At 43.8% G+C, this 18,447-nt stretch overlaps 1 protein-coding gene across 1 annotated transcript in view; it reads left to right on the top strand.

Annotated features, from left to right (window-relative positions):
• Fam3c (FAM3 metabolism regulating signaling molecule C) overlaps nt 1-18,447 on the top strand; it is a 39,339-nt gene that overhangs the window by 5,707 nt on the left and 15,185 nt on the right. The window contains exons 2-5 of the mRNA XM_075953388.1: nt 5,210-5,263; nt 9,479-9,583; nt 14,173-14,202; nt 15,138-15,261. Of these exons, the coding sequence (XP_075809503.1) occupies nt 5,251-5,263; nt 9,479-9,583; nt 14,173-14,202; nt 15,138-15,261 (272 nt within the window). The 5' untranslated portion in view covers nt 5,210-5,250. The remainder of the gene's footprint in view (nt 1-5,209; nt 5,264-9,478; nt 9,584-14,172; nt 14,203-15,137; nt 15,262-18,447) is intronic.

Genomic DNA, 18,447 nt, shown 5'->3' with positions numbered 1-18,447 from the left:
AGCAATAACAGCTTAGGCTGCATACTGAGTTATTGTCTGCTCTTGTTTTGTAGTGCAGGAGGCCTTTTGGTGTATCACTCAACTAAATCCTTACCCTTGTTCTGCCGTTTTTGTCTGAACAGGGTTTCAAGTAGCCCCGCTGGCCCTCGATTCATTTTGTAGCAAGGGGTGATCTTGAAATTTGAACTTCACATCAGTCTTGCTCATTGTCCCTTTGCTGTGAGGAGACACTGTGACCAAGGCAACTCTTAGAAAAAGAAAGCATTTAATTGGGGGCTTGCTTGCAGCTTCAGAAGTATAGTTCGTTATCATCATAGTGGAGCAAGACAGCTCACGTGGCATTGGAGCCAAGAGCTACATCCTGATCCTCAGACCGAGGGGGAGAGAGAGAGAGAGAGAGAGAGAGAGAGAGAGAGAGAGAGAGAGAGAGAGAGAGAGAAAGAAAGTGTGTGTGTGTGTGTGTCTGGGGGCTTGGTGGACTTTTGAAACCTCAACACCTACCCCAGTGACACTTCCTCCAAGGCCTCTTAGTCCTTCTTAAGTGCCTCTCCCTGACGACTGAACATTCAGATCTTTGAGCCTGTGGGGGCCATTCTTACTCAAGCCACCACAGCATCTCCACCTCCTGGATGCTGAGGTTGTAGGCACTCATCACGGTACCTAGTTTTTGTGGTGCTTGGGGATCAGACCCAGGGTTCAGTACATGGTGGACAGGCACTGCTGACACTGCTCATGAGCCCTAGTCCTCGTACTGAATTTTAAAAACTTTTTTTTTTGTTTGTTTTTTGGGGGGGGGAACACAGGGTTTCTATGTAGCCCTGGCTGTCCTGGAACTCACTCGGCAGGCCAGACTGCACTTGAATCGAGAGATCTGCCTTTCTCTGCCTCTCAGGTACTAAGTTTAGATGTGCGCACCACCACCCTTGGCTCATCCTGACTTTTTGAATGTTGATATTTCTCTCTAATGAGCACAGTCTTCTTCCCTGCCTTCTTTAGTTTGTTCCGTTTCATACATGTGTCTGGCCTGGCAGAGATCCATCTGGGACTCCGTGGGTTTTGGGGATCCAGGCCCCTCTCCTCATGACTCTGCAGCAAGTGCTTTAGCCACTGAACCATCTCCCCAGACTAGGAAATGTATTTAAGAGCGAAGTTATACAAACTGGTCAAGCATCAGGCACAAAGGTACCCACTCTTTTTAAAAAGCCTGTCGCCAAAATGATCCCACATCAGTGCTTATGTAAGAAGAGTGAGCGCTGTCACCTCCTTCCTGTGATCATGATCGTATCATCAGGGAAACAGAATTGGGTAACCACGTCTGTCCGTGTCTTGCGGACTCACCGTTGCCTTTGTTGCGAGCATATAGCTCCTGCTATAGGAAGTAGAGGTGTTTCCATTTGAAGGGGATTTGTTCTGCTTCTCATGGGGGGATCCATGCTGATGAAATGTCTGACAGAACTTGGTCAACACTTTTCTGCAGCAGGCCTCTCTTCTAAGATGATTTCCAGAAACAGATTATACTTGGATTACTCTCCAAATAATCTAGCAAAAAAAATGTTCCACTATTTAGGTACTATTATGGAAGTTTTTCAGTCATCTGTTTTATTTTTCTCTAATTAAAAAAATGTATTTCTCTTTCTAATCAGATGCGTAGTCCTGTGTGGTCTTCCGGCCAGGATCATTTTTCTGAGTAGGTTGAAAAATAAAATTTTAATATTTCGTTGTCCATAAAGTTTTATTAAAACACAGTTGCATCAGACCTGGTGATGCACTTGGGAGGCAGAGCCAGGCAGATCTCTTTAATTCGAGGTCAGCCTGGTCTACGTAGTAAGTTTTAGGCCAGCCTGGTCTATCTGGTAAGACCCTAACTCAAGAACAACAGTAAAAACCCAAAGCCACAATGTAGTTGGACCATCCATCTTCTTCATCTCATCTAGCTATGGGTATAGAGTTGGGATAGAAATTGTGGCCTTTGAAGACAAAGCATATGTCTTGTGGAAGCCTTCTGGGCCCTGTCCTGAGAATTCATTACATAGTCATGACTGAAGCGTGGACAGCTGTGTGGAAATGTGGTTGGACAAAAAGGAAATGAACTAGTGCCCGTAGACTGTATGGGGTTCCCCCCACCCCCATTCATCTTGGCCTCTGCAGCATCCTCAGGCCTGAGGAGGACCTTCTAACCTAACAGACAAAGCTGCACAGAAAAGTTATTTGTGGCTAGCTACATCAACACAGAAAGGTAGATTAGGTTTCTATCTTTTGCAAGGGAGAAGCTATCTAGGCTAACAGATTACTAGATAGTTCTTACTCCCTGCCTAATGGGATGGATTTGGGGTCAGGAACTATGGATGCTCACAGGTACAAGGAGATACTTACCAGCACCTGGGTTGTCGTGTCTGGATAGGATTCCCACTGAGGAAGGCACTTTGCTTCCCTCGTTCTAGATTCGATTGCTAACCATCCAGAAAGGTCCTTCCAGCACACCCGGAATGGTGCTTACTTACAGGCAGCTTGTGGCCCTGTCAGGTTGGCACATGAAATTCCCCATCACAGACAAGTCTTTTGTAGCTTAAGTCTCTTGAAAAGCTTCTGCTCCCCAGGGGCTCAGAAGGTAGCTCAGGGGTTAAGAGTACTTGTTCTTACAGAGGAACTGGGTTCACACACCAGCAACCACAGGTGGCTCACAGTCTTCTGTAACTCCTGTTCCAGGGGATCAGACACTGTCTTCTGAACTCTGTGGGCCATGCATGTACATATATACAGAACATACATACATACAATAGAAGAATTAAGTTACAAAAGAAAAGCCCCAGCCGACTTAAGTATTGGAACTATCTGAATTTAGTTGGTTTTGGTTAAAATTGTGATTTGGCCAGCACTGACTTAACACTGCATTAAAGTAAATAGTGATTCTCTGTTTTGTGATGGCTCAGTGGTTAAGGGCACTGCCGGCTCTTCCAAAGGTCCTGAGTTCAATTCCCAGCAACCACATGGTGGCACACAACCATCTGTAATGAGATCTGGTGCCCCCTTGAGGAAGAGACCTGGCCAGTCGTCCTCATCAATGTAGACGGTGAAACCCAATTCAGACAAGTTCAACAGAACCGCCATATACGGGCTGCCCATGTTTGCTTCAGCATTGCCAGAGCATAAACTTCATTTCAATCTCATATTTTCTTTTGGCTGGATTAATTTTATTTTTAGTATTTTGCTACTTTATTTATTTGAATGAATGTTTTCTTGCATCATTTTAGTCTTGAGGTGGTAGTGGGATTTCCAACACTCAAACTTAAGTCAGTTTGACAAGCTGTCAGATCTCTGAAGTGGCTAGTTTGCAGCAGAGAGCCTCAATTCCCAGATCAATTTGCAAAAGCCAATTTGATTGACATGGTATTTGTCCACAAACTGTTATACTTGAGTACGTCAGTGTGCAGGAGGAGAAATGGAACAGGCTTTCTTTGTGAGCGTCCCTGCTCTTCTCAGGACAATAGACAAACCCCTCTTCCTCCCTTGTAAGGCCACCCCAATAGCCCGGGCAGCTGGAGAGCTGGTGGGAAGATAACGGAAAGACAGCCCTTCTTGATAACTGTTTTTCTGGCCTGTTTTCTCCGGGAAGAAATGGGAAAGTCATTTGATCTGCGCTTTCGTTACTGTTGGTTCTTGTTTTAATGAATTCTAGACAGGTTCTCCATATTAACATAGCAGCCCAATTTTGAGTAACAAAATTTTATTAAATTGGACAAAGCCCTGTAGTTGGGCCAAAGGAAGTGTTGAAGTGAGGACCAGCCAGATAAGTGGGGTTGGCCCCTCCTAGTTCCTGCTTTAGGATCCCCTTTTCTCTAGGCCACTGCTCCTTCGGCCAGGGGGCAGTGTGGCCCTCCCTGCTTTGATCTTCAGGTGACACTGCACCTTTCATTTAGCGTCTTTGTCCATCTAAAATGCTGAGACCTCTTTTGATCTAGCCTTACACTTTTGGAGTGTTGAATTTATTAAGTATCCTGTCTTGAATATTTACATGTTCAAGAATATTCTGGTTTTTGGGAGTTCTATTTTTTGTTTTTATCTCTCCCTCTTCCTAAGTACGTAGATTAGCATTCTGAGCTTTTAGCCGAGGCCTTTTTATTCCTTCAGTGTTGTGTTCATCGCCTCTGAACCTGTCCCTTCTTGATTGCCTGAAGTCTTCACGAGCTGTTTCTTCCACTGTCCCAGATTGTAATAAGTCCCCAAATGCTCTCTAAACAGCCAGGCTTGGTTTAGAATTAGCACATCATAAACACATGCCATACTTTGCCCTCAAATCTCTTCCCATACTCCTGCTCTTTGGATTGACACTTTTGCATCATTAAAGATGCAAGAGAGTTAATTAAGGAAATCAATTAAAGATGTGTTAATGACCGAGACACTTTGATGGGATTTTAATATAGAAATTTTCCTAAATGTTAATCCCCTACGATATTTTAATGGAGAACCATTGTATTCACAAATGTAGTTGCTGCGATGAGCCGCAGCCTGTGATGATCAGAAGCAGAAGGGCTGGCAGGAGCAGGCAGGCTGCTGGCGACTGTAATGCAGGTGTGAGTCTCCCCCTGCAACAGAAGCCGAAGGAGAACAGCAGGTGTCTGGTTCCCAACTGCTTATCACATTTTCAAAGACATTTTCCTAGGCCACACTCAGATAGGAGTGGGATTCTTTTGGCATATGAAAGGGGAGGGAAGGGCATGTGTGTGTTGTGAATGCAGAGTTCAGTTTCTCTGCAAGCCAAAAGAGGATTTATAACCTGTAGGACAGAGTTCTCTGGAGAAGCCAAAGGGCTCCCTGCCCGCCCCCCCCCACCTTGTGTGAAGTGGAAACTTCAGTGTGATATGATATGCTAACCAGTGTTTGAGTCTAAATGTAGTGAGCTCCCGAAGAATGTGTCATCTCTGAGCATAATAGTTATCATGTGTAGACACGGGTACAACGGGAGCAAAGGACACGGCCAGTGGGAGGCGCAAGCAAGGCAGCTCTTTTTAGCTATTTTTTTATGGCCAGTGGAAGGAGTGGCCAGTATTAAAGAGTTATTTTCATTAATCCTTGGTATTTATTCATAGAATAAATACTTAGACATATCATGGTATTTACTTAATTGGCTTCATGTATACATTCTAAAATAATCTAAAGAGAAATATTCGTTGTATAATTCGTGGTGTTTGTCTTTTTCTTTTGATATTAGGACCTTATTTCTGAGAAGTGCCCTAGGCTGGATAAGCAAAAATGAGGATAGCAGGTAAGACATTTAATCCAGTGAAACTAATTTTTCATTTTATAATTTATTTTATAACTTGTTTGCTCAATAATGACTAAAGGAGGGGGTTCATCATTCATTCATTCTTCTTCATCCTCCTTTCCCCAATCCCCCTTTTGTGGTGGGTCTTGCTTCCCAGTCTAAGCTGGTTCAAGCTGTCTTCCTGCCTCAGAGATTATATGCAGGTGCCGCTATGTAATGTTTGTGAAAGTTAAGTACCAGGCTAAAGTAAATTAAATCATGCTTAGCCTTTCTTGTTCTACATAGTCAACAAATCTCACGTATGCATTACATGGATTTTTTTAGATGAACCTCTTACTGAAATTATTCCAAATATTAATGCTTATTTTTGTGTGGTAAGCTTATTTGTCTAACAGTACATATAAAATACTCAAAGAATGATTTTTAAAATATAAAGAGACTTACTTTTCCTTGCTAAGGTCTGGGGATCAAGAAAAAAGAAATTCTAAAATAGAACTCTTTCCGGTGTGCAGTCAAGTGTGACATACGTGGAGAATTTACTAAAGTGTGGTTTGGCTTTGAATTCTTAGTCTACGTATAAATCCAGAACACGAACGGCAGTCTGGAGTTGCGTGTTATAGACATTGAAAGTCCTTGCTAGATGGCCATAGTACTAATGTCAGCACTGATAAGCATCTTTAGGGGGTGGACCCATAAACGCCAGTTCCCCTTTCTGGACTTGAAAGTGAAAATACATGTGTTTCTGCTACGCGGCCTCCAGCCATAGCTTCCCCACCCCTAAAGGCACATTGCTCTGAGGAATTCCACTAAATGCGTGTGACAGGAGAAAACAGGTTGCTCCTCCAAAATCGTGATAATTAGTCTTATTTTTAATTGTCATTTTCTTAGAAGTATTTTTTTTCATAGAATCGCCTCTCAGAGATACCAGAGGCCTAAGCAAAGGGACAAAAATCCCTCTTCTTAGTTTGCTTACAGTTGTATAGATTCTAACAGAGCTGATCAAACACCGAGATTACTGAAACCAGATTAACCAATGCTTGCTGCGAATGGTTTTGTAGAAATTTGAAAAATCGAACTCTCTTTGCTGTGAAGTGACACTTGTGTCGGAAGAAGATTCCAGAAACCAAGAGCTTGCTTGTTTTTAAAACCTGGGACTCTCATTGGCTTTGGTTTTGGTTTCTGGATGCTCTTGGGGTCAACAGGACGATGTATAACTGTGGTCCCCTGAGGATTTTTAAATGCTCTGTTTAAGTGTGCTAACCAAAGCAAGTTCTTGTTTTGCACATAATTCTAAATTCATTTTCAGGAAAATTAACTTCGCCATCTAGCTTTTATGTTTGTCCTTTTTTGGCATATATCTTGGGGAGGGGGCTGCCTTTAATGGGCAAATAAGGAAGATTAGTTATTATTAGCTCACAGCTTTGAACTAATGAATGAATAGTATCTGGTTGCTCACGTAGCCTGAAATGTAATCTGTATCTTCTGAATGAATAGTATCTGGTTGCTCACGTAGCCTGAAATGTAAGGATCTTTAGTTTATAAACATAGGGACAAACTCAGAGCAGTGCTGTCAGTGACTGAAGGAAGAGGAACGACACACCATGCCAGGAATGGGTGTTGTGGTGCGATACGGTGACCTCCTCCAAGGCTGGCATTGGTGCGATACGGTGATCTCCTCCAAGGCTGGCGGATATAGTGATCCCCTCCAAGGCTGGCATTGGTGCGATACGGTGATCCCCTCCAAGGCTGGCATTGGTGCGATATGGTGATCCCCTCCAAGGCTGGCATTGGACTTTGGGACCAACCCTAGAGACCGTATTCTGTAGCAGGCTCCTGTACTCTTCCCATTGTAGAGACTACATGTGTCTCTGCTGCTAACTTCTGTTTCTTGGAGTGTCTGTTTCTTCCTTGTTCCATTCCAGTGTAAATGAACAGGTCCTGGTTTAAGACGGTGCTGGGGCTAGAGAGATGGACCAGAGGGTTTGAGCACGTATCTATGTTCTTTCTGTAGAGGACCGAGGAGGTTCAGTTCCCAATACCCACGCAGTGACTCACAACCTTCTGTATGTAACTAGTTCAGGGGATGTGACCCTGTCTTCTGACTTCCATGGGCACCAGGCATACACTTTCATATGCATACACAGGCAAAATAAAATACATAATTTATGCAAATCTCATGAAAGAAAAGACCTCCTCATCCCCCACTACCACCGCTGATAAGACCCTATATGCAAGAACAAGGCAAGTTTCATTTCTCTGTTTTAGAGGACAGTGAGGGCGCATCCCCTCTTATACATGCCCATGACTGCTGGAAAACAGAGACTAGCATGCGGTTTGTCACCTTCAAGCCTCCTGGCTCAGTCTTACACGATGAGAACACTGTGTGCCCCCTGCTGTCATTCATCTCTTGAACATAGATGTATTGAGAACATGCTTTCTATGGGACACTCCTGGGAGAGGGAGCTTCAAACCAAATGGAATTTTGCTCTTCTACGCTAAGATTGTAGGTAGCTAGCTAGTAGTTGCTGTAAAGAACAGGAAGCAACCTTTGGACGGAAGGAGTGAGGCAATGGAGGTGAGAAGAGATTAGTTGGCTGTCCTCATTGCCACTTGGTTCTTGTACTAATAGAATTCCTTAGGGCTTTGTTTTTTAGAGCAGTTCTAGATTCGCAGCCAGATTGGAAGGAAGATGCAGAGATTTTTCTTGTTACCTTACGTGTAGCTATGAATAGAGAGAATCTCTAGTGCTGAGGAGGCTCTGGGTGTGGCAGCCTTTCAGCCTCCCCGAGCTTTCCATGCATCTTCCCTTTCTTCCTGGCCCTCCCCTCTGAGGACATAGACTATTCCTTGGGGTCTATGAGATTAGAGGATTTTCTTTTTAATTCTTCCTTACCTACTATATTGAGCTTGGCATTGCCCCTTTCCCCTGAAGAGCATGTCATTTAGGATGATATACTGCGCAGGTCACTAGGTTTTGGGGTGCAGACTTGAGTTCTGGTTCTTGTGCAATCATTGGTGAATCTGTAATCGTCAAGCATTACTTATTTCTGGGATTCTTTTTTTCTCTCTTTAAGGTTAGATGTTTGCTGATTCTGTTTCATATCAGGAGAGATTAAACCTGGACTATTACGCTTGTGTAGACGTGAATTAGCTAGTACTGTTAAGAAGCACATCATGGCTGTAAAATCCAGAGATGGAGAGGGAAACTGTGCCTCTGCCATTGTTCCCTTCCTGTCTTACCTTGCCCTTTGTGGTATGTTTCTTAGACTGAGTACCTAGGAGAAAAGGAGTCAAGAGATGATTCATCCTAAGCAGATGTGGCCCTGATAACATCGTAAAGATACAAAGTCTAAAGTTGAGGGGTGTGTTCTCTCAGAGCTTAGCACATAGCCAGTCACTATGTCGGCTGTCCTCCAGGGGCGAAGTCCTGCCTTAAACTAGGTAATATTCGCAGTTCCCCTTGGGGTCAGAGAGCTCCAGGTGATGGGCTGGTGATAGGTTAGTAAGCGTGCTGCATTTCACGCCCGCTCCTTATTTCCTGGGTGTCTTGGCCTTGGCATCTCCAAGTTTAGTGTTTTGTGTCATCTCCAGATGCAGCACACCACGCCTGTCTATGCACCAACGTACAGTTCGTGAAACGGGCAAGAGCCTGGAGATTTAAACACACAAAGACACACAGACAGAGACACGGGCCATCCTTGAAACAGAAATGCCCCCTTTATTGTGTCCAGGGGCAGCTTATATAGGGATCCTTAACTGATAGCCACGCCCCAGTCAAACTCACCAGGAACCACTCCCCTGCCATCAGGAACTCCTGGGCGTCTTGTGCTCAGAGCAGCTGCAAGCAGAACAGGTGGTTTACCAGGAATTCAGGACCTGGGGGCTTCACAGCTCCCAACACCCAGAGGAGATCTGGAAAGGACTAGGAGCTAGTCATCTCCTAGGTATGCTGGTGGTGCTCCACTCCCCAGGACACCTGTGGTCAGCCAGCAGCTGGTGCAAGGTAAACCTCCTCCCCGCCAATCGCCTTGTGTGTCTGAGAGTCCTGTGATTGTGGGTATCATACAGTCATCGTAAATCCAGTAACATTAAGATCTAGAGATGATAAAACAGCACTGTATTCGTCTTAATGATTGTGTAGAAGCGTAATGTTTGTGTAGCAGGACTTCTGTTGTCTTATAAAACCATGCTGAGTTACTTCTGCCTCTTTTCTAGGAGCTGCAAAGTTGGTGGTGGCGGTTGCAGTATTTCTATTGACATTTTATGTTATTTCTCAAGTATTTGAAATTAAAATGGATGCAAGCTTAGGAAATCTATTTGGTAAGTTTCACCCCCTCCCCATGTACCCTCCCGCTGCCGCTCCCATTGCCTCCACACGTCCCTTCTAGTTTCACGTCTTTGTGATTTTCAACTCATTCAGTTCAGGCTTACTCACCTGGGCGTGAGTTTAGGGCTGTTTACTGGAGCATGGGCACCTACACCACTGAAGAAAACGGCTCTCTCTTCTACTGTAGCAGTTAAATGCCAGTGGCTGCTAATTACCTGTATAACTACAGTTCATTCAGAAGTCAGTTTTTTAACTTCCTTTTATAATAGCTTAATAGTTTGAGCAGATCCTTTTCCCCCTCTGTGTGTTGAAAATATTCTTTTCTCACACAGTATATCCTGACTACACTTCTTGGGAGCTGGGACCTGTCATGGACAGGGCAGGATGGAGACTTGCGTCCACTTTGCCAGCCATGCTCCTGGCTGTGGTTTAATGCGGTATTAGTTTTCAGCAGGGCCATTCAGCTAGTGCAGGGCCGAACACAGTCCAGATCATCTCTGCAGATATTGCTGCAGTGAATGTTGCGGGCTTGTTGATTTTTACACTTGGATATTTAAGCCATTGGTAAATAGTATATGCATAGATTACTTGAGATAGTATTAAAAGCTGGCGTAAAGTAGTTCTAAATTCTCTAGTCTGATTTAACTAAAGGACATTCATTGAAGTCTTATGAATCAGACAGGTTTATATCCATTCCTTGATGTATTATCTGAAAGATATTGACGATTGGGGTTATCAAGTAGAGTCAGAAGTAAAGCCTGCAGTGGGGAGGGGGATGTTGTGTTTCCAGTTTGTGCTTGTGCTGATACTTTGGCCGTACCCTGTATTAATGAAGAATTGTTCCTCTGCTTGCTTCTCACATTCTCAGAATTATAGGCCTAGGGGCAGTCTTTCAATTTTGGTGGGTATTGGATAAAAATAACCTTCCTTTGTGTAAAGTGCTTCCCAGGAGTTTCTTGGCTTTCAAGCAACTCAACAGCTAACACTAGTTCCATGGAGGTATATTCACCCGAAAGCCTGGTGACTAGCAAACTGATTTCGATGAAATCGTTTTTAGTTAAATAGCAAGTACAGGTTTGACATCTGAAATTTAACAGACTCATTTGATCTTTAAATTTTTTTTAAAAAATATGTATTTTTAAATATTTTGCATATATGTGTGCTTAGCCTGCATGTCCTTCGGTCGCCACATGTGTGCTTGCCCTCAGAGGTGGTGAGCCTCCTTGTGGTGCTGGGGATTGAACCCAAATCCTCTGCAACAATCACAATCTGAGTCAACTCTCCAGCCCTGATTTTATCATTTTATAGAGTCCTTCAGCCTTTGCCTCTGTGTCCATCACTCCAGGCTCCTAAGTTTCTTGTCTTGGTCAGTACTGGAATGTTGATGTCCTCGGGTTCTTTCTTTCCTGGACACTCATAGTCCAGTTTCTGTCTTACTCCCAGGTCTTATTTCTAGCTGGCCTCCATATTGTTCCTCTTCTATCTTCACCAAGTATCTTAAGACATGGTGGGTAGAACCCATCGCTGGTGTCCACATACACAGAGACACACACAGACACACACCTCCTTACATAGTTACAAAGGTCTTGAGTGCAGAGAAAGTGTTTTGATCACTTCTTCATGTGAGCGAATGTAGGTGTATTTACAGAGCTAAGCCAGCATCCTGATTCCTGCCTTTGCATCCAGCCTAAGCCCTGTCTGTGCTGTTTCCTTAGAAGCTCTGTATCTGTCTGTTTTAGAAAGTCCCGTGAACACCTCTCATATTTTCTTCCCACAAAACTGGCTTTTTTTTTTTAAAATCCTAAATGACATCAGCAGGGTCTTTGTGGATAGACTCAGGCTTGAGCCTCTCTGGTCAGATTCTCAAAGGTCCCTAACCTGGCTTTCTGTTCTGCTCTGGGTGTGGTTGGTGCTTTTTACTTATATATTCATCTTTGGAAGTGGTACAGTGGCCCGGATGCTACATGAGATGGTTTTAAAAGCCAACTGTGGACTGGTCAGATGGCTCCACAAGTAAATACGCTCCCCGTCAAGCCTGACTACTTCAGTTCAATCCCTGGGATCCACATGGTGGAAGGAGAGAACTGGCTCCCTTAAGTTGTTCTCTGAGGTCTGCACACGTGTCTCTTGGCATGTATATATATATATATATATACACACACACACACACATATACATAACAAATGGCTTGAAAAATTAAAAATAAACTAAAAACTACCTCCATCAATTACACTTATGACCGAACACATATGCACCAGTGAAGCGCTCTGTCCTCAGTGTCCTTATCTCTGTGAGACATGATGACCGTGGCAGAGACCACCCAGACATGCTTGGCACAGCTGGCACATGGGAATGAGTGGTGCTGTGCCAACCCTGTCCGGATCCCACTGTCTCCCCCTGTCCTTACCTCAGATCAGGTAAGCTCTCACCTGATCAGCCTAGCACTGGTCAGGGAGACTAAATTCCTGATTTTCACAGTGTTCCTTTCTAATGATATAGGCGGATGATATACTCTTTTCTTTTTCTTTAATTATTGATTAATTAATTTAGGTTTGTTTTTTTTTTTTTGATTGTTTATGCTCTTGTTTTTGAGACTGGGTTTCTCAGTGCAGCCCTGACTGACTGTTCTGGAACTCACTCTGTTGACCAGGGTTTGTACCACCATTCCCTGACTATAATTTTTTTCTTAATTGCATTTCTCTCTCTCTGTGTGTGTGTGTGTGTGCTTATGTATCTGTATATGAGAGCAGGTGAGCCTGTGACAACCTGCGAAAGTCAGTTCTCTCCTTACACCATCAGATCCTGCGCAACTGCCCAGCTTGGTATCAAGTCCCCGCCCACTTTGCTATCTCGTCCCTTTGCCTTTTAGAACATTTTTGTTTGTTTTATTTTTTGCGACAGGGTTTCTGTGTGTGACAGCCCTGGCTGTCATGGAACTAGCTCTGTAGACCAGGCTGGCCTTGAACTGACAGAGATCCCCCTGCCTCTGCCTCCCAAGTGCTGGGAATAAAGGTTTACTTTTTAAAGACAGTCTGAAGTTGAGAATTTCTAGTCTTCATGATGCTGCCCTGGAGTTTAGTTTCCCCATTAAAAAAAAAAAAAGTGAAAGCATTGGATCAAATCTCTGTAATTATATAAGGAAATGGAACAAATGAGCCAAGGAAAACCCAGTGCCTGAATCTATGCTCCTCCTCCCCTCCCCTTTTCTGTTTTCTATTTGCTTGTTCAAATCTCTCTGCATGGGAATCACCTGTGTCCTTGGGGTCTAGAGATGGGGAAGGCTCTTTTGGCTATATTCCATGCTTCTCTCTTTCCCTATATTATAGCTGTGTGACTAACGGTACAGAATGCTCTCCTAAGTGTTCTACTGAGTCCTGAAGCTACTGGCTTGGTCCCTTCTCTTTAACCATCTAGGTATTCTCTTTCAGCTTCGACTTTCTGTTCCATAATTTGAATAGTGGGGTTACAGGAAATCCATAGTTATCAGAAATCGTAGAGAAGTACAAACTAAGCGACTATTTATAGTTAGACAGCTGGCCAGCAGCCATTACACTGTGTGCTTAGTAGTCAAATCAGAGACCAGCTGTCAATGGCACTTTGATGGTCTGTGTTCAAATCCCTTGGACCGGGATCAGACACTGGTGCATTTATAGAGCACAGAGTGTAATTGGGAAGGAGGACAGTTGAGACCCAGTGTGGGTGTTAGGAGTTGACCTTTTTTCTTCCTTGAACTAATGAAACAAGAAACTCACAGGAACAGCACTGATTTTTCATTAGGCCCTTCTTAGTATATACTCCACACTTCTGTTGTGGAGAAACTCAGATTTCCCCAGCATTCACCCTCCCCTTCTTCTTGGTCTCCCAAATCTTCACCAAACCCCAAGATAGATTTGTACACATTCTCTAGGACTGTGTGGGTACCCAGCCTAGCTCTGCCGAGCAGCATTTAGTTACGGTATTGGTCACCAACACAGTTAGTAGTCTTTTTTCTTCTTTTTTATTAAGTTTTTTTTAATATAATCTTTTATCATTTTACATAGCTGTCCCTCCCTGTTCCCACTCCCCTCCTCCTGCCCCACCCTTCCCCCACCCCACCCCCCATCCACTCAGTCTTTTAAAGGTATATTTTTAGACTAACTTTCTGAGTAGGATTTAAGTTTGTAGTAAATAATTAAGCAAAATATAAACTATAAAATGAACCAGGTGGTGTACACCTTTAATACGAGTACTCGGGAGGCAGAGGCAGGTGGATCTCTGTCAGTTCAAGGCCAGCCTGGTCTACAGCATGAGTTCCAGGACAGCAAGGACTACACAGAGAAACCTGTCTCACCCCCTCCAAAAGGACTCCCAACGTTTAAAATGATCTTTCCATAATAAAGCATTACTCGTCACGGTTTCAACACACACTTGTCCATCATGAATTAACAGAAAGGTACTGCTTCTCTGAAGTGATACTGGTATTGGTACTGGCAGTCATCCGAACGTGCATTTCCTTGACTTAGTAGAAGCTTTACTATGTTTGAAGTAGATAGCTTCCAATGAGCCTGTGTTTTCTAATGATGTTAATTGTTTCTCTTCTTAGCTCGATCTGTGCTGGACCCAGCCACTCGCCGTAAGTCCCTCATCTTGGTGGTTTATGAGTGCTCTATCTAGTACCGCAGTATATGCCCTGTAAGGAGGGGCTTATTTCAAGCAATGCAGGCAGTTTGTGTGAACAAACCCTGAACGAGTTGAGTTTTAAAACTATACAGGTATCGTTTAATTGGATAGCCTTGCATCATAGGTTCTTCATTGCCAGTGGGTGTTTACTCTGTGCTTGGGTTGTAGCCCTGGGCTGTGAGCACAGCCCGCGAGACTGAAGAGGAGAGCCAGCTGCAGCTTGGACCTGGATGGGTGGGAGGGCCGAGCTTTCACTGATCCTGATTTTGAAGTACTAGACAAGCAGAGGAGCAATTAAAAAGCCCCAGGCACCCAGAAGTTTAAAGATAACTTGGAGGATAATTAAATAAGATCTGCCTTGCTCAGCAAGATCGTATGGCACAATCCATTTCTCTCAATAGTTGGCTCATTCCCCAGGAGGGTCTGAGTTGCGTTCTTGTGTCTTTTTATTTCAGGGGGCTTGCCTGCCTTTCTTCCTTGCTTGGTTTTTTGATACCCATAGTGGGGGGATAGTTCTCGAGATTTAAAAATTGGGTGTTTATTTTTAAATATGTGTATTGCTCTTGTTATATTATTTTTCATATGTATGATGCTTTGCATGTACATATGTACATTACGTGTGCTGTGCTCAAGGAGCCTAGGAAAGGGTATGTGATCCCTTGGAACTATAATTACCGTGTGGACACTGGGAATTGAACCTGGGTCCTCTGGAAAAGCAGCCCGTGCTCTTAATCGCCAAGTTGTCCCTCTAGCCCTTAACTAAGTATACCATAGTGATATAAAATATATATTTCTATGTATTATTAGCAATGTAGAACAAACTGATTATGAAATCCTATTAGTCCCATTTCTAAAGGAATCTCAAATCTATTTCTGTTCTCCCTGAAGCTACAAAGCCTCCCAGGTACAAATGCGGAATCTCAAAAGCATGCCCTGAGAAGCATTTTGCTTTTAAAATGGCCAGCGGAGCAGCCAATGTTGTGGGGCCCAAGATCTGCCTGGAAGACAATGTGTGAGTATTGGATGGCTCAGGACACGAAGGGCTTGTATTGAGTGACAGCTGGCGGAGTTGCACTTCTGAAATGCTTTTATTATTGTATAACCCCCCCTTCCCCCAGTGAATTAAGAGAGTGACCAAGTGCTTTTTATTTGGTTTTGTGTAAGGATAAATGTGGCTGTTTCATTTTGATTTTTAAATACTAAGAAAAAATTTGATTTATTTAAATTTATTTTAAAAAAATTTCTTCATCCATAGTTGGAGTATTTCAGGTGCTCACTGGCTCCTGGGGGCTCTTATTTTGGTTTCTTTGGTTTTTTGTTGTTATTGTTGTTTGTTTGGGGTTTTTTTGTTTTGTTTTGTTTTGTTTGTTTTTGAGCATGATTTCTCTGTATAGCATTGACTGCCCTATAACTCAATGTGTAGACCAGGCTGGCCTCGAACTCACAGAGATCTGCCTGCTTCTGCCTCCCGAGTGCTGGGATTAAAGGTGATTACCACCTGCGCCAGGCTCTCCACAGGGCTCTTGACCACAAATCCCACATAAAAACTACTTGGTCAGAACAAAGTTCCATTGACAGCTTTCCCAGAGCAATGACTGTGTCGCATTATAGCCCAGTGTCTTGTGTTGCTTGCTGAGGTGTGAAATAACCTGGCGGTCACGGTGGGCCTCTTAGACTCAGACTGCTCTGAGTTGAGCTGAGTGGCTCCCTGGTGGTGGTGTTTTACACAGGATGCGTGTAGGTTTGTCACCCTGCCTTGCCACAAGTTCCTACTCTGAAATTGAAACCCTGCTTTGGTTGCTTTGCATCTGATTGTTCAGGAAACTCGGGACACGAGCTCATTTAGTAGTGGATGTGCTCTCTGGCTGTGTAGACCGAAGACGAAGATGCTGCGCAGTCACACAGCAGATACTGGGCCTTTTCTCCTAGCTTCTTATGCGTGAATCTCAAACAGCTCTTAAGTTAAATTTGCAGTGAACTACGGAAGAATTAGCCACATGGGGCAACAGTTTCTTGCAGAATCGATGTTTAGCTCTGTCCATTCCCGTTCTTCCCCCCCAGGCTGATGGGCAGCCTCTACCAAATCAGCTACCTTCTGACTTTTCGGTACCCCGATCTGTTTATTGACACAGCAGAGCACATGGGTTTAGGAAGTGTCTGGGTGTTTAAAGACAGTTCTTTCTCCCTTGCTTTACTGAAGAGTCCATGCCTGAAACTGAATAAGGGGATGAAGGTTCATTTGGAATACCTCACCCACGGACCTTTGTCTGTCGCCTACTCCGTGTCTTTGAAGTATGGAGTTGTATGCAAGGAAGGGATCAAACCCTTCTAAACACTGCCTTCTAACCACACTTTAGAAGATAGATAGAAAATAAATGCTTCTTCTTTTCTTTTTAAAGATTTATTTATTAATTATGTATACAGCATCTGCCTGCATGTATCCCTGCAGGCCAGAAGAGGGCACCAGATCTTATTACAGATGGTTGTGAGCCACCATGTGGTTGCTGGGAATTGAACTCAGGACCTCTGGAAGAACAGTCAGTGCTCTTAACCTCTGAGCCATCTCTCCAGCCCAAATAAATGCTTCTTGGGAGTATGGCTGAGCATAACTGTGCCGGGCTAGGAGCCAGATTCTTTGGTCCTAGCATGGTGGGCGTGCCATGTAGAATTTGTCCTGCGCAGTAGTTTGACCCCCCCCCAAAAAAATTAAGGTTGCCCACCTATCAGCTGCATTTCAAGAATCATTCTACTTTTCCCATGAAAGATTAATAATTGATAAAATTTTATAACTAGGCTTCAGATCATGACACTGGTCCTCATGGAAGGGCTTCATAACTAACTGGTCAGGGATCTCCAATGGGATGCTGGAGGGATCGAGTCCGGTGAGTAGAGTATTGGAAGTGAGGGGAAAGGGTCTAACTTTAGATTGAGTGTTGTGGATTGGTTCTAAGACCCTGAGTGTGGTCTAAGAACCTAGGGATCAGGAGACAGCCAGAGGCAGAGCAGAGATATCTGAATATCCTCAGCACATGCTAAGGAAAGTTCAGGAAGGGAGTGAGCCAGACCACACAAGAACTTCTGAGCAATGCAGGTAAAGGGTTGAGGTCATTTTCTATGTGTGCTGAGAAAGTTTTCCCGCTTGCTGTGTTACGATCTCATTTGTATTGAAAAGCGAATTTTGCAGATACATAAAATCATGTAGTTGAATAAAACTGTCGTTAGTTATGCCAGCTGCTTGGCATGGTGGCTCTACTCACAATTTTTATTCCTTGCCCGCCTATCTACCCTACAAAATGTGCAGGTGCATAATAAAAATATGTGTCCTTGTACCCGATCTGAGTCCAGGAACCCACTGTGGAGATAGACAACCGCTCTAGATTGCAGTGAACGGCAGGGCTAATTTTGCTCCCTGTCCTGTATGGGTTATTTGTTAATGTTATTTGTCATCACTGTGGAGAGCCAGAGATGTTGAATATTTTCACTGCTCAGCTCCCTCCAAGATGTTTAGAGTAGCCAGAGCTGGTGGCAGGTATGGGAAGCAACGCTGTATTTGAAAATGTACAGTGTTTATGTCTTTCCTTTAGGGTGTTTTTGCTGAAGGTATGTGGTTGGCCAGAGGGCCTTCCCAGTTATAAAGAATAAAGTATTCTTTATTTTAGTTGCTGTGACTGCTCTTGATGCATTTGGTTTCTTTGGCAGTTTCTCATTGATTGCAAGTTTCCCTGGTTCCATCTGTTTAAAACCTGGTAGGTTGCTGCCCTCTTGTGGGAAGCCTGTGGCACTGTGCTTCTTCCTGCCTTCCTTTCTCTGCTCTGTGATGAACTTAAGTTTATTGTAAAAGAGAAGCGTGTTCCAAGAGGATCTCTGCTTGGAAAGTCACTGGAGTTTGACTATTAGCCAACACGTTAACTGCAACCATTCCTTTTTGGGACCACTGATGGAATTTTTAGTCTAATGTGCTTCTGTAGAGTCTGGAGCACCCCTCCTCTTCCTGGTGCAACCCAGCCAGTCAGTAGTCCTGTGGTGAAGCTTATGTCGGTCTTCTGTGTGTGCTCACGGCAAATCCTTTTGTTTAAACAGCTGGGAGATGCAGTTGATATGCCTGGCTTTCCTCATCTGTACTGTGCAGTCACTGGTTTGTCGTGTGATTCATCGTTGTGTACAAACTGTGCTGTAGTCATTTTCTTCCGCCCTTCAT

This window comes from Microtus pennsylvanicus, chromosome 19 (genome assembly GCF_037038515.1).
Source record: "Microtus pennsylvanicus isolate mMicPen1 chromosome 19, mMicPen1.hap1, whole genome shotgun sequence".
Taxonomy (NCBI): Eukaryota; Metazoa; Chordata; class Mammalia; order Rodentia; family Cricetidae; genus Microtus; species Microtus pennsylvanicus.
The sequence above is the reverse complement of the archived record's forward strand: the minus strand, read 5'-3'. Positions and strand labels throughout refer to the sequence as shown.